General features: G+C 39.5%; 1 protein-coding gene across 2 annotated transcripts in view; it reads left to right on the top strand.

Annotated features, from left to right (window-relative positions):
* The window catches only part of mtbp (MDM2 binding protein), a 101,281-nt gene that overhangs the window by 70,634 nt on the left and 15,960 nt on the right, over positions 1-14,687 (top strand). For both annotated transcript variants that reach the window (XM_059973099.1, XM_059973088.1), the window contains exons 14-18: positions 831-995; positions 4,530-4,623; positions 11,752-11,910; positions 12,643-12,738; positions 13,636-13,911. In XM_059973099.1, coding sequence (XP_059829082.1) covers positions 831-995; positions 4,530-4,623; positions 11,752-11,910; positions 12,643-12,738; positions 13,636-13,911 — 790 coding nt within the window. The remainder of the gene's footprint in view (positions 1-830; positions 996-4,529; positions 4,624-11,751; positions 11,911-12,642; positions 12,739-13,635; positions 13,912-14,687) is intronic.

Here is a 14,687-nt window from a genome sequence, read left to right as displayed (position 1 = left end):
ATTTACAGCAGCAATTCATTGCAATACATAACAATAACAACTATAAATTACAATAATAAGTATGTATAAAACATAAATAAGTAGTTCAAAAAGAAAGGGAAAATAAAATACTGAGGGAGAGTTCATGGGTTCAATGTTTATTCAAAAATCTGATGGTGAAGGGGAAGAAGCTATTCCTGAAATATTGAGTGAGTGGCTTTAGGCTCCTGTACCACCTCCTTAATGGCAGCAACGAGAAGGGGGCACGTCCTGGGTGATTGGGGTCTTTAGTGATGGATGCTGCCATTTTGAAGCTTCACCTTTAGAAGTTGACCTAGTTGCTGGGGAAGCTGGTGCCCATGGTGGAACTGGCACAGTTTGCAACTTGCTGCAGCTTTTAATAATCCTGTACAATAGCCCCTCCATGTAACAACATAGAATGCATTAGAATGCCTGGTTTCAGTGTGCCATCAAAAGTTGTGTGGAATATTCTGATGTTAGCCATATTGTCATAATTTTGACTTCATTGTTTCTGCACAATTAATTGCAATAAATTTAAACCGTGAACCTACTGTACAGGTTAATTTACAAACTATAGTATCATTAAAATATTATACTCGAATTTGGATTTACAATATGATCTCAAACATTTTCCAATCAACCATGGAATAAGGTAGCTAAACCTTGCCATGATTTTGTAATGTATATTATACATAACTACACCACCTATGTTCCAAAATAAGGGAAGATTTGTTGCATACAGACAATTCTAATTGTGAATTGAAAATGCATTAATTAAATAAAGATTGCTATTTTGCCTTGTCTTATAATTTTGCCTTTGTCTTTCACAGAAATAAAGCAGCTCAATCAAAATTATTCATCCATTCCAGTCAATGAGCTGAAGGCCTTGTTAACTTTGGCAAGAGAACAGTATTTTATGCAATTTGGCAGCAACCTGCCATGTGTTAATTCAGGCAGTGCATGTCAAAACCAACAGGAAGCTGTTAAGCTTATTGGTAAGACACATTGTGTGGAGGTTAACCTGGTATTTGGTGGATTTGCTGTGTTCGGAGGGTCCGGAGGTGGGGAGTGGTTGCTTTGGAGAAAGAGAAGAGTAGAAATGTTAATCTGTTCAAAGAGAATTTGCCTTTGCATATTCCAAAAATAAACAAATACCCATGGTACTATTAAATGATTTTGTAGCATAAAACGTAAAGTAATAGTTGAATCTTCCTACAAATAATGGTAGTTCAACAGAGGAAAGTAAAATGCATGATTAAGTGCAGCAGCTATCACGTAAGTTGACAGGTAAACAAATAAAATTCTCCAAGAGGACCACAACCTTGTTGTAGGGTTTGGAGGCTTGTGTGTCTTAATGACCTGGAAAATTATGTAGGCTGGAGTAGGGCCTTGTATTTTGATTCTTGGTGGGTTCATCCTCTGCTAAATAGGTCAAAAAGTAAAGGACAGATTAAGAGTGGTTCACCAGTCCTCTAAGTTCAGAGGTTCAGTTCAGGGCTAACAACCCTGACTAGTTCAAAAAAAATTGTTACAGAAACAACAACGAAGAATGCTGCCTTGAATGCCAGCGGCGTAACAGGCAGTTTAAAAAAAATAAAATGTGAAGTGTGCGGGAGATTGTGAGATTAGGAATTCACACATGAGAGCTCTGTTCAAGCATCTGATAATAGCAGGATAAAAGCAGTCCTTGAGTCTGGTGGTGCATGCTTTCAAGCTTTTGTATCAGATTCCCTTTCTTTACAGAAGAAAATAAAATGTTAATTGGAGATATCTGCTTGAGGATAGTAAGCACCAGACACACAGAAAATCAGGGCAAAATTAGGCCTCCTGCTTTGCCATTCAATGGCTGTTCTCAATGCTATATTCCAAGTGTGACATCCAAGTTCAAGTTCAAATTTAATTATCATTCAACCATACCTGAATATAGCCAAACAAAACAGCGTTCCTCCTGGGTAAAGCTGCAGAACACATTACCAGCAGCACACAACACACTGCACAAATAGCACATCTGGTTACAATTTCAGTCAGAAAGAACAAAAAAAGAAGAAATACAGCACAAGTCCCCGAGTGATATGGCTGTAGAACTGATGGTAAGTTGTCCTGGTCCAGCTTGTTCTTCCACTGAGTGAATACAGGAGGGCAGCACAAAGAGGAGACCCAACCCAAGTGCAGATTCCAGCATGCCCTGCAGGGGCTCTCCCACATTGCCTGTGCTCTCCCATACTACCTCGGCATCTCCTCTCCTGGTCAGCTGCACCAGGCAACCCCACAGCCTCGGCTTAGTCCTCACCACAACCAAGGCAACTCAGCTCTCCCACTGTTGCTCACACCAAAGAACCAGTGAACTGGACTTGCAGTATTCAGCATTACCAAAGTCTAACAGCGTTTTGTGATCACAATAAAAATGTCCAACACAATCACTCACACTGAGGACTGTCCAACAGTACATGACAAATTCAAGCAACAGCACAGTTTTATGCAATAAGTCCAGCTGCATCGCTATTGAGCAACTTGCTGATGGGATAGTTCTGCAGTACTTGGTGTTCTTGGTATCCAACCGTGACTTACGATTCTAAAAAAGACATGTAAGACAAACAGATACACGTTTGGCCACTGCGGCTGTGCATGCCACCATCTTTCTGCAAGTATCCATGTGAAAGAGTCATGGAGTTTGTGCCTAGGATTCAGCAATGTAATAGAAATCAATTTCATACAATACCCTTCCATTTTTATTTTGTTTAAGAACATTGTGTTGCACTTAAAACAATCAAAACAAGCATTGGGTTTCAGAAGTTACTACCTTTCACAAATAAATGTGGTATTTACTTTCAACGAGAAGTTTAAGACTGCTTCTTGAGCATTGGAATGTCAAAAACTGCCCAGAATAATTAATTAGACAAGGCCAGAAAAGTACAGAGAGAAAGTGAACAGATCTCTTAAGCTCTTGAAGATTAAAACTGACATACAAAATCTCTTTGAAGAATGGCAAAACTAAATTGGAGATAGTGAAAGAAAAAGAATTGCAGATATCAAAAGAGAAATTTAGATCAAAACCATTATTTTTTGTGAAGACAAATTCAGATAAAAAAATTGATCTTCAAATCTAGCAATTCTAAATGACTATATCTTCTCATATATAAATATACCATTTGTGCCAGAATTGTCTAGTGGTGAATTTTTATTCAGAACTTTTATTTGTCACTGAACTTGCAATGGGCTGATGCATCCTGCATTCTTGCCTCTCATCTTTTAATTAATATCTATGTAGCAAAATAGATTGAAATACAAGTAGCACTGCTTTTCCTTATAATTCAAGGAAAGATTAAACATATTTGTGGTAGAATATCATTTCATTTACATTGTCTGCAAATAACCATCTGTCCATTGCCCCATCCCATACCGACTACAACTTTCTCTAGACTTTTACCCTCATTTTTTGAATATTCATGACTTTGAAACCCTTCTTACTGACCATTATTTGTGTAACTTACAGAAAATCATTCCCACAGATCATTTGCTAAAAAATCTTTGGGCTTTTACCTGTCTTCTCTTCCATCTAAAGGATCAAAGTGTAATGCTTCAATCCTAATGGTCAACTTCCCCTATCACACTCCCAAGTCAGTGTACTAACAAAACAGTTCTTTCCCTTAAGCAAGTAAGTTTTTGCAGACAATCTGTTTCTATTTCCATGTATCAGGGCATTGATGTATAAATTTTCTAATTTGTGGAGTTTAAAATTAATGAACTACGAAATGAAACCTAACAGTTATAATTTGCAGCAAATGATCTAGCTTACTAAATAAAAAACAATGCATTATATATATATATTTAATAGTTTGGTTAAATGTAGTGTTTTACCAAGCATATTTAATTTATTTATGGATTTTAGTTAATTATGTACTTTTTCAAAATGAATTTAGCAGATCTGCTACTTGGAATTGGGAGAGAGAGAAGAGGAAAAACTATTAACATGTCAAAATTCTATTCAGTATCAAGTGTAATAAAAACACTTCCATTTAAGTGTCAAGTTGTGGAGCTTAGACTGCTGTGGAGTGTTGTGGCTGAAGGCAAGGATTTTGAAATGATTTCTTTTGATTATTTATTTACTTGAAAGAAAGTATTATCTTTTCTTCACTGTCCTCCAGATGGATGTGGTCAAATTCCCATTTAGAATGTGCTTCCTGTTGCTCACTGTGGTGTCACTTTGGGAGTCTCGGCAATAGAACAATCTAATACAAATGTACTTAAGTGAATTACTATCAAAATAAAATCAGAAAAAGCTATGAAACACATGTAGTCAGGCAGGAAAGAGTTCACATTTTATTCTAATGACAATTTAGCCTGTGATGAAATGACCCTTGTAAGTCACAGAGTTTTTCCTAATCTTATGTTTTTGTGAATTAGCAAGGATTTTGTGGGATCTTAAAGTACTCCTCCACTCCTGTTCCTTTTCCACTAAACAGAACATACACTTAGTTCTATTAGAATAATTTAGATTATATGAATATTTATTTTCATTTTCCATCCAGAAAGAAATAACTCAAACCTAAGCCCCTCACAATGGCCTGAGAGAAGTGTTATTCAAAACTATGAAAATCTTGAGCGGATCAGACAGAAAAGAAGGTAAGATATGTTTATGATAATTTATTTATTTATATTGAGATACTACATGGAATAGGCCCTACTGGCCTTTTGAGTTGCACTGCCCAGCAATCTCCCGAATTAATCCTAACCTAATCACAGGACAACTTACAATGACCAATTAACCTACCAATAGGTACGTCTTTGGACTGTGGGAGGAAACCAGAGCACCTGGAGGGAACCCACATGGAGAATGTACAAGCTCCTTGAAAGCAGTAGCAGGAATTGAACCCGTGTCGCTGGTACTGTAAAGCGTTGTGTTAACCACTAAACTGCCATTCTGCCCCATTACCAATCAGAGACACACAAAACTTTGGATTTTCCAATGAAAGTGGGAAGATGTGTATCTCAATAATCTAGATGCCTCTAATTTCACAATTTCTGGCTACATCTAGCATTTCAAGTTATAACTTTTTATAAAACCATCTGTCACTGAGAAACATTTTCTGTTTAACTTATTCTGAATTCAACTAGTGATTGGAGATTGCACCTGAATATATGACAGGCAACAGTTGTTCTTGCATCCACTGCACTTCAGTTATTACCTCCCATTACTTACTTGGGTCTGCAGTGAACATCTCATGATAGAGTCATACGTTGTTCCAGTATGCAGACAGGTTCTTTGGCCTGACTTGCCCATGCTGATTGCTGAGCTAGTCCCATCTGCCCATAGTTCTCTAAACTTTATCTATCCTTGTACTTATCGAGACAGCTTTTAAACATTGCTAATGTGCCTACTTCAACCACTATATTTGACAGCTCATTCCAGATGCCTAACATCTAATGCCTTTTCATCAAGTCATTAACAGAGATAATCAATTGCTCTCTTAAATGTAATTTTTTAATCTCAAGTTTTTTGACAAGTATATGCTTCACATTATGGAAAATCATGATAACAGATAGTTTTCACCTTGCCTGTAATGGTGGAGCATGTCCGTATTCTAATGGCTCTTGGTAGCAATGTGGTTTAACAAATCCCAAAGTAAACAATACTTAAATCTTGTCTAAATCTTACAATGTTACTGTACATGCGGATATCATGCAAAGAAGGAGAGGAAATAAGTTTATTCCTTGCTGTGAGAACATCTGTTCGATTGTAAATAAATGCCTTGCTCCTGGATATGAACATATCCACATATGGAGCCAATTATTCGTCTAATATTACCATAGTTGGTAATATGGAAACAACTGTAAAAAAATCATAATGGATTTTGTTACTTACAGATAGAATAGGATCGACATATGAATTTTGTAGGCGTGCACATTGATTGTAGTTAATTATTGTGGTTAGAGGATTGTCTGATGATTGTTTAAATGGAGCATAAATCTGAATAGAACGGTTTCCCAAAACCTCTATGAGCATATGTGTGAGTTACTTACAATGAAGGAGAGATGCAAATTTAGAAAATACTGGAGGGTAAAATTGGTTTGGATTTACTTACTAGTGTGTTATGTTTTTAAATCGAGAGTGATATATCTAGAGAAAACAACTGCTTTTTGAGCATCTATGAAGTTTTGGCAACTCCAAAGCTGATTTGGCAGGTCTGAAGGATACAACAGCTGAGATCCCTTATGAGGAATCTCATTATTTTCAAACAATGCATTAACCTCAAGATTAAATGTAACTAATTAATTTGTGTAAGGACCCAGTGAACAGTTCATGCAGACGGCAGCATTGCCCTTTCACTCAGCATGGTATTGTTACTTTGTACGTGAATGTGAACACTGCAATAAATCTTGCACTCTTTGCTCACTTGCCTTGGAAATGGCAGGCAGGCAACGTAGGGAATTGTAATTGGGCTTGGTATAGTCAAGGGAATAGACTCAATTGTGTCACAAGAATCAAGTGTCCAGAAGGCTGTGTTATCTGCTTATTGCCTGGGTTTTGGACACCTCAATTGACCTGTGGAGAAATTTGGAGTAGGGGAGGAAAGATCAGTTGTCGTCATCCATGGGGGTACCAATGAGAAACTAGGGGCTAAATTAAAATGCAGAACCAAAAAGGTAGCAAACCACATGCAAATTGGCATAGGGTTAATTAGATCAGGGTTCAAAGATTGGTGTGGGAGAAGAGGTGTACAATGTCCTGGGTATGTTACTCAAAATGGCCTCTTTGGTTTGTTACAAGTAGGAATGTTTCTTTGTCGGATAAGTGTTTCTCTAGCCGTTGTTTCACTTTAGAATGGCTGATATGGTAATTGTATTCATTTGTTAATCAATGGGGAATGTCATTGTGTCTTGTGATGCTGGGAACTTGGGGGAGGGGTTTTTTCGCGGGGTTTTTGGGGGGAGGCCGAGGAAGACATGGAAGAAGGTGGACGTGTGCTGGACTGCTCGTAAGACCACCGGGGTGGTCCCAGGTGCGACGGCCGGATGGGTCGATTGGTTCGTTGATTGAGCTCCAACGAGTGCACTAAACAGACTGAACTTTGATAAGTGGCGCCTTTTGTTTTTTTTCCTTGTGTATATATATTGTATTGCTTACTACTCTTTTTAATTTTAGTAAACTCTTTAAAGTGTATTTCATAACGGTATTTGTTGTGGATTTGATACTGTTGGCGGGCTCGAGGCGTAAACTCGATTCTCACAGCACCTGCGTGTACGGGAGGTGGGTTGGAGAGTGGCTGGATCCCTTTTTCCCCTAGACATATACCAGCCTGTGGGTAAGTGTTACAGAGGGTTTTATTTCTTAGGACATTGTCAACAGTTTGGGGAAGCAGGAAGCTGTTATGGTAGGACTGCCTCCACTTGAACCATGCTGGGACTACAATCCTGGTGAATAAATCCAGCAACTAGGACTGTGGATAGGGCTTTAAACTGCAGTCAGGTGGTGGGTTCAACAGCTTAGAAAAGTATGTGTGTAAGGTAGAATGGAAGAAGAATGCAGAGGAGGTCACTGAAGTCTGTTGAATAAAGCATAAGTCAAAAAGTTTAGTAAGGGATAAGAACAAGTTCAGGCAACATGGAATCAAAATTAAAAAGAAGAGTGGTGAATACAGGATGGTATTGAAAAGAAAAGTGGTGAAGATATAAATATGAGAGATTCTTCAGATACTGGAAATCCAGAGCACCATAACTCTGGCCTATCATCTGCCTATTACCTCCCTTGGTACCCCTCCTTCTTCGCTTTCTCCCATGGTGCAATCTCCTCTCCTGTCAGTTTCCTTCTTCTCCACCCCTTCACTTTCCCCAACCACCTTGTTGCACCTGTCCCCTTCAAGGTAGTCCTCCTCCTCTCTCTCCCCCCCCCCCCCACCTTTTTATTCTGGCATCATTCCCCTTCCCATCCAGTCCTAAAGAATGGTCTCTGCCCAAAGCGATGGCTGTTTATTCATTTCCATAGATGCTGCCTGACCTGCTGAAGGTGTTTATGTATCAATGCATGTAGTATATAATGTAGATGATTTTATAATCCAGTAAGAAATCGGCAGGTATGAAAATTGCAAATGTCACTCCACTCTTTAAGAAAGGAGGGAGGCAAAAATTATAGGCCAGGTACCCTGACTTCACTGTTGGCAAGATGTTAGAATCCATTGTTAAGGATGAGGTGTCGGGGTTCTTGAAGGCAAACAACAAAATAGGCTGAAGTCAACATGGTTTCCTTTAGGAGAAATCTTGCCCAACAAATCTGTTGGAATTCTTTGAGGAAGTAACAAGCGAACAGACAAAGGAGAGTCAGTGAGTGTTGTTTATTTGGATTTTCAGAAGGACTTTGACGGTGCCGCACATGAAACCGCTTAACAAGATAAAAGCCCATGGTATTACAGGAAAGATATCATGAATAGAAGACTGGCTGACTGGCAGAACGCAAAGAGTGGGAATAATGGGGGTTTTATTGGGTTGGGTGGCGGGCTCTAGTGGTGTTTGACAGGGGTTGTTGTTGGGACTGCTTTATTTTCACGTTCATTTTATGGCAGTGATTTGGATGATGGAATTTATGGGTTTCTGACCAAGTCTGCGGTTGATACAAAGATGGCTGGAGGGGCAGGAAGCGTTCAGGAAGCAAGAAATATGCAGAAGGACAAGAAGTATGCAGATTAGAAGAATGGACAAAGAGCTGGCAGTAGAATACAGTGTGGGAAAGTGTATAGTCGTGTACTTTAGTCGAGGCATAAAGTAAAGAGTAGACTAAACAGGTAGAGAATTCAGAAATCGGGGTGCAGAAGGAATTGTGAGTCCTCGTGCAGAATATCCCAAAGGTCAACTTGCAGGTTGAGTTGGTAGTAAGGATAGCAAATGTAATGCTGAGGCTTTCTAAGGGACTGGTCAGACTACATATGGAGTATTTGGAGCTGTTTCAGGCTGTCTATTTAGAAAGGATGTGCTGGCATTGGAGTAGGTCCAGAGCAGGTTTATGTAAATGATCTTGGGAATAAAAGGGTTAATGTACGTGGAGCATTTGATGGCTCTGGACATGTACTCACTGGTGTTTAGGAGAATGAGGGTGATCTCATTGAACACTACTGAATACTGGGAAGCCTAGATAAAGTGGATGTGGATGAGGTGTTTCTAATAGTACAAAAGTCTAGGACCAGAGTATTAGGACATCCCTTTAGAACAGTGATGAGGAGGAATTGCTTTAGGTGAATCTGTGTAATTTATCACTACAGATGACTGTGGGGTCTAAGTTGTTGGGTATTTTTAAAGCAGAGGTTGACAGATTCTTGATTAGTAAGGGTGTCAAAGGTTACAGGGAGAAGGCAGGAGAATGGGATTGAGAGTGGAAATAAATCAGCCGTGATGGAGCAGACTCAATGGGCCATAAGGCCTAATTCTGCTCCTATGCCTTATGGTCTTGTGGTCTAAGTGAAGCACATCATTCTTTCACATCTGATGAAAGGCGATCAACCTGAAGCATTGGTTTTTCTTTCTCCACAGACACTGCCTGATCTGCTGAGTATTCCCAGTATCTTGCATTTTTAAATTTCAGACTTCCGTGGTCTGCAGTAATTTTAATGACTAAACTAGTTTTACAATTTTTAAACTGTTATATTATTTAACCCCATGCAATATTCTCCACATAAACAATTTTTTAAAAAATACCAGAGATGGCTGGCAGCCAAATGATGACTGGAGTAAGTTTTACTTAACATAGCAAAGTCTGTTTAGAAACTACAGACGTGGCAAATAGCTGAAGAAATTCGAGCATAAGCAGGAAACAGGAAACGTAAGAGACTGCAGATGCTGGAATCTGGAGCTAAAAACAACCTGCAGCAATCAATTGTGTGTTGCTCCAGTTTCCAGCACCTGCGGTCTCTTTTGTTTCCATGGATTCCTCAGGCAGATTGTTTCTAGCAGGAGGCAGAAATCTGACAACGTTTGCATGTGCTGAATGAGTGAAATATCACAGTGTGGCTCTTGAACTCCATTTCTGAAACTTCATCTTATCAGTTGAAGTAGAGACATGTGTCCAAAGTGGAATTTTGTAGAACATCGTTTGTGATGCCAGCTAAAAACATTCTATCCCCAGCACTGCTGATACCTTGAATAGACACATTAATCCATCTTTCCTAATTACAGGTACAGATTAATGTTGTCATATCACATACACAAAATGCTGATGGAACACAGCAGGCCAGGTAGCATCTATAGGATGAAGTGCAGTCGATGTTTTGGGCCAAGACCCTTTGTCAGGACTAACTGAAAGAAGAGATAGTAAGAGATTTGAAAGTGGGAGGGGGAGGGGGAGATCCAAAATAATAGGAGAAGACAGGAGTGGGGGGGGGGGAATGAAGCTAAGAGCTGGAAAGTTGTTTGGCAAAAGGAATACAGAGCTGGAGGAGGGAGAGGATCATGGGATGGGTGGCCTAGGGAGAAAGAAAGGGGGAGGGGAGCACCAGAGGGAGATGGAGAACAGGCACAGTGTGATGGGCAGAGAGAGAGAAAAAAGAAAAAAAAGAGGGGAAATAAATAATAAATAGATAAATAATTAAGGAAGGGATGGGGTAAGAAGAGGGAGGGGGCAGTAACAGAAGTTAGAGAAGTCAGTGTTCATGCCATCAGGTTGGAGGCTACCCAGATGGAATATAAGGTGTTGTTCCTCCAACCTGAGTGTGGCTTCATCTTGACAGTGGAGGAGGCCATGGATAGACATATCAGAATGGGAATGGAATGTGAAATTAAAATGTGTGGCCACTGGGAGATCCACACTCAGGATCAGGAGAGATATATATATATATATATCTCTTTCTCACGCTCTCTCTCGCTCTCTCTCTGTCTCATTTTCCCCCTTTTTATTTTCTCTCTTTCTCACAATCACTCCTTCCCTGCTCTCCATCTCCCTCTGGTGCTCCCCGCCCCATTTCTTTCTCCCAGGCCTCCCATCCCATGATCCTTTCCCTTCTCCAGCTGTGTATCCCTTTTGCCAATCACCTTTCCAGCTGTTAGCTTCATCCCTCCCCCTTGTGTCTTCTCCTATCATTTCGGATCTCCTCCCTCCCCCTCTCACTTTCAAATCTCTTACTATCTCTTCTTTCAGTTAGTCCTGACGAAGGGTCTCAGCCCAAAATGTTGACTGTACTTCTTCCTGTAGATGCTGCCTGGCCTGCTGCGTTCCACCAGCATTTTGTTTGTGTTGCTTGAATTTCCAGCATCTGTAGATTTCCTTGTGTTATCATATCACATTTTACTTTTTTTTCTTCAATTCAATTTATCTTAATCGTTTTTTTTGACTGCATTAGATCTGGAGTAACAACTATTTTGTTCTCCTTTACATTTGTGTACTGGAAATAACATTAACCAATCTTGAATTACTGTTACTTGACTTTTATATTGTCCTTTTTGATCAATAGTTAAGTAGTGACAATATAAACACTTCATTGATGCAGCTTCCCATTCCAATTTGAGTTTAAAAATGTGAGAAGCCATAGAGGATATTGCTAACACTGTGAGCTGACTGAGGGTGATATGACTGTTGTCCAACAAAGTGACAATAAAAAATACTGAAATTATTAGTTACTTGAGCTTCACCTTCAGAAAAGCACAATATTTATATTTTTGACATTACTCAGTCGTTACACTGCATTTCACTGACAATGAAGTGTTTGAACCGAATAAATGTGCAGGATGTTTTGCTGGAATGTTTAATTTCTGAACTTTATTTGCATCCAGGTCTGGCTCCATATTAGCAAGCTCATCTGAGACTCTTTTGGGACTCAAGGGAGGCCAACGACCACTTCCAATGCAGCTTGATGCCAAGGAGCTGCTAAAGTACTTTACACCTGAGGGCTTACCCATTGTTGAGCTCCAGCCTTTAACAATTCAGAGAGGGTAAATCAAACTCATTTTTCCTATTTATTTCTGGGATGTTTTGAGACAAAGTAAAAAGTTTCTGACAAAGATGAAAAATCTGACAGAGATCTGGAAGAACAGAAAGACTTGCAGCTGTGGACCAAGAAGCAGGGAAAATGTTTATCATTTCAAGTGCTAACTCTTTAACAGACGACGACATCTGGAAAAATGGAAGGAGAAGTAAATCAATGTTGGGTTTAATTATGGTCGCATGTACCGAGATGCAGTGAAAAGCTTTTGTTTGTATGTCATCCCACAGATCGTTCCATATGCAAGTACATTTCAGAAGTAAATTAATGTAGTAAAAAGTATTATAGTTAAAGGGAAAATGCACTGCAGCTGGACAAATAAAGTGCAAGGACCATGACAAGTGTTATTGTTAACTTCTGCAGCTTGTTATCATCCTAATAGTATGAATGGCGATATTTATCTCTTGCTAACTTTTCATTTTTATTTCCTGTCAACAATTTAACTGGTAAACCACCAACCTAATATTTTCACAACTATTCATGAAAAGCTGGCCTTTTACAAAACCTATTACACCCTAAGATTGCATACTGTAAAATTATCCAATTTTGTTCAATTAAATATACCATTTACCAGCACTTCGTACTGCTCTACACGCTTATGTTACGACTGAAGAACATATTAAGAAATATATTATGTGACAAACCTTAATACTGTAACATTAAATGCACTCTTCCACTTCAGTGAAAATGAGTTTGCACTGACCCCAGAGATGACCATACAGAAGCTGAGAGGTCTACCTTTTGAGAAGGCGACTGAATGTCATTACCATGGAGTTGAGTAAGTATAATGTTCTAAAAGTGTGAAAATAGTTTAATGTCTTAGTTGCTAGGTTTAACTTCTTATCATTGGTAAACTGCAAGTGGAGAAACAGAGAGGTAATAAAACTAAGCAATGCCAGAGAAATAGTGTACTTGTTAGCATCAGTTTATATTTTCTGGGTCCCTGCACTAGTGTAGTCATCCCCTGCACAAAATATTGCATAACAGCCCGGCTTCCTTTTACCACATAATGCTAGAAAGTGACTTGTATGTTCCTGCTCCCAGATGATAATCTTGTAGTAATGTGCGTACGCTTAAAGGAGCAAGAAGAAACTAAGTGAACAGCAACACAGCAGCCTGCATTGATGAGGCACCCTTCCTGTCTCCAATTGGTTGAAGTAGGTGTTCTGCATCTTGCTACAAAGCATAATACTATAATGAGCAGAAGAAATTAGAACAGCCCGTGTGGCTGAACGCCTCTCAGAAAATCATTGCACTTCACTTAGATCCCATAATTGCTGCTTTCACCATCTACCATCCAGATCTGCTCTCTACTGCCCCCTATAGCAGACTCCTGTATATTCTCCTTGCTTTGTGCATATTTAATTTAAATTGCCTTCACCTTCTCCCCTCAAATTGTACTGGTCCCTGATTTCTAATGGTGCTTAATAGATTCATAAACAAAAAAAGATGATAATCACCTTTACGCTTCCTTGGTTCCTGCTGGGGTCTGCCCTCAGTATATAAGGCTAGTCATGGTTTCACATGGGATGTTGCCTAGAGGCGTAAGAGGTTCAGCCATCTTTTCAGCTGACACCTTTTAAGTGATCAACAGTTTTGTATGTTTGCACAATCAATGACAGGTCTGTCAATTTTTTAAAATCGGTCTGTAATGGATATTGGATGAACATTGCAGGTACTGCCTAGACCACAGCAGAGCACTTGAGAAAGACATCGGATTTGGAAAGCTTCAGTCTCGCCTTATCCGTTATGAAACCAACACAACGTGCTCGAGGGAGCATTGTCCTGTTGTTTATAGATTAAGCCCCCTGCCGTCTCCAGCAGTGCTGTCAGAGCCTGGAAGTGCACCAGATGGAGAAGCTTTGCAAAGCACCACCTTGAAGAAACGTACTGATGGATGTGAACAGAAGCAAAGATCTAAGAAAGTGGAATGTCTCCATCCAAGCAAAAGGTAAGCTGCAAATAGTCGTGGCAGGCTAGACCAGTGAGGAAAGGGAACTTGCTAATGTCCGAGGCACAGACGTTACAAAGGATGATATCTGAAACATTGGAGATGCTTTTGCCTTCCTAGTTAAGTGGTTTTCTGATTCTGGTTTGCCATTTTTATGATGTTCAATATCTTGTATAAAACCATAATCAGGTATGATAAAACTTATTATTTTGTTTCACTCCATCCGGGTTTGGTGTTTACATCACTGTTGTGAATCAAGTCCTCATAACAATCCTGGTATCAGTAGAATATCACATATATCCTACAGTTGTTTTTTTGGAGACTCAGAGACTGCGGATGCTAAAATCTGGAGCAAAATTGAACTGCTAGATATGCTTACTGATGCAAAAGATGGAACAGTCGCATCTGTGATGGGAAAGCAATTGTCAACATTTTGAGTGGGGACCCTGTCCCAGAGTTCAGGGGATTTGATAACTCTGGGTCTTTACTCGCTGGAGTTTAGAAGAATGAGGGAGGGATCTCATTGATACCTGCTGAATATTGAAAGACCGAGATATAGTGTACATGGAGAGCATATTTCAAATAGTGCGAGAGTCTAGCCCCAGTGGGCACAGACTCACAATACAAGGACGTCTATTTAGAACAACGATGAGGAGAAATTTCCTTAACTACAGTTTGTGGAGCTCATTGCCACAGGTGGCTGTGTAGGCTAAGTCAATGGGTATATTTAAAGTGGAGGTTTATAGCTTCTTGATTAGTAAGGGGAGATCAAAGTT

This window comes from Hypanus sabinus, chromosome 1 (assembly GCF_030144855.1).
Source record: "Hypanus sabinus isolate sHypSab1 chromosome 1, sHypSab1.hap1, whole genome shotgun sequence".
Lineage (NCBI taxonomy): Eukaryota > Metazoa > Chordata > Chondrichthyes > Myliobatiformes > Dasyatidae > Hypanus > Hypanus sabinus.
Note: the sequence above shows the minus strand (reverse complement) of the source record. Positions and strands in the feature narration are given on the sequence as shown.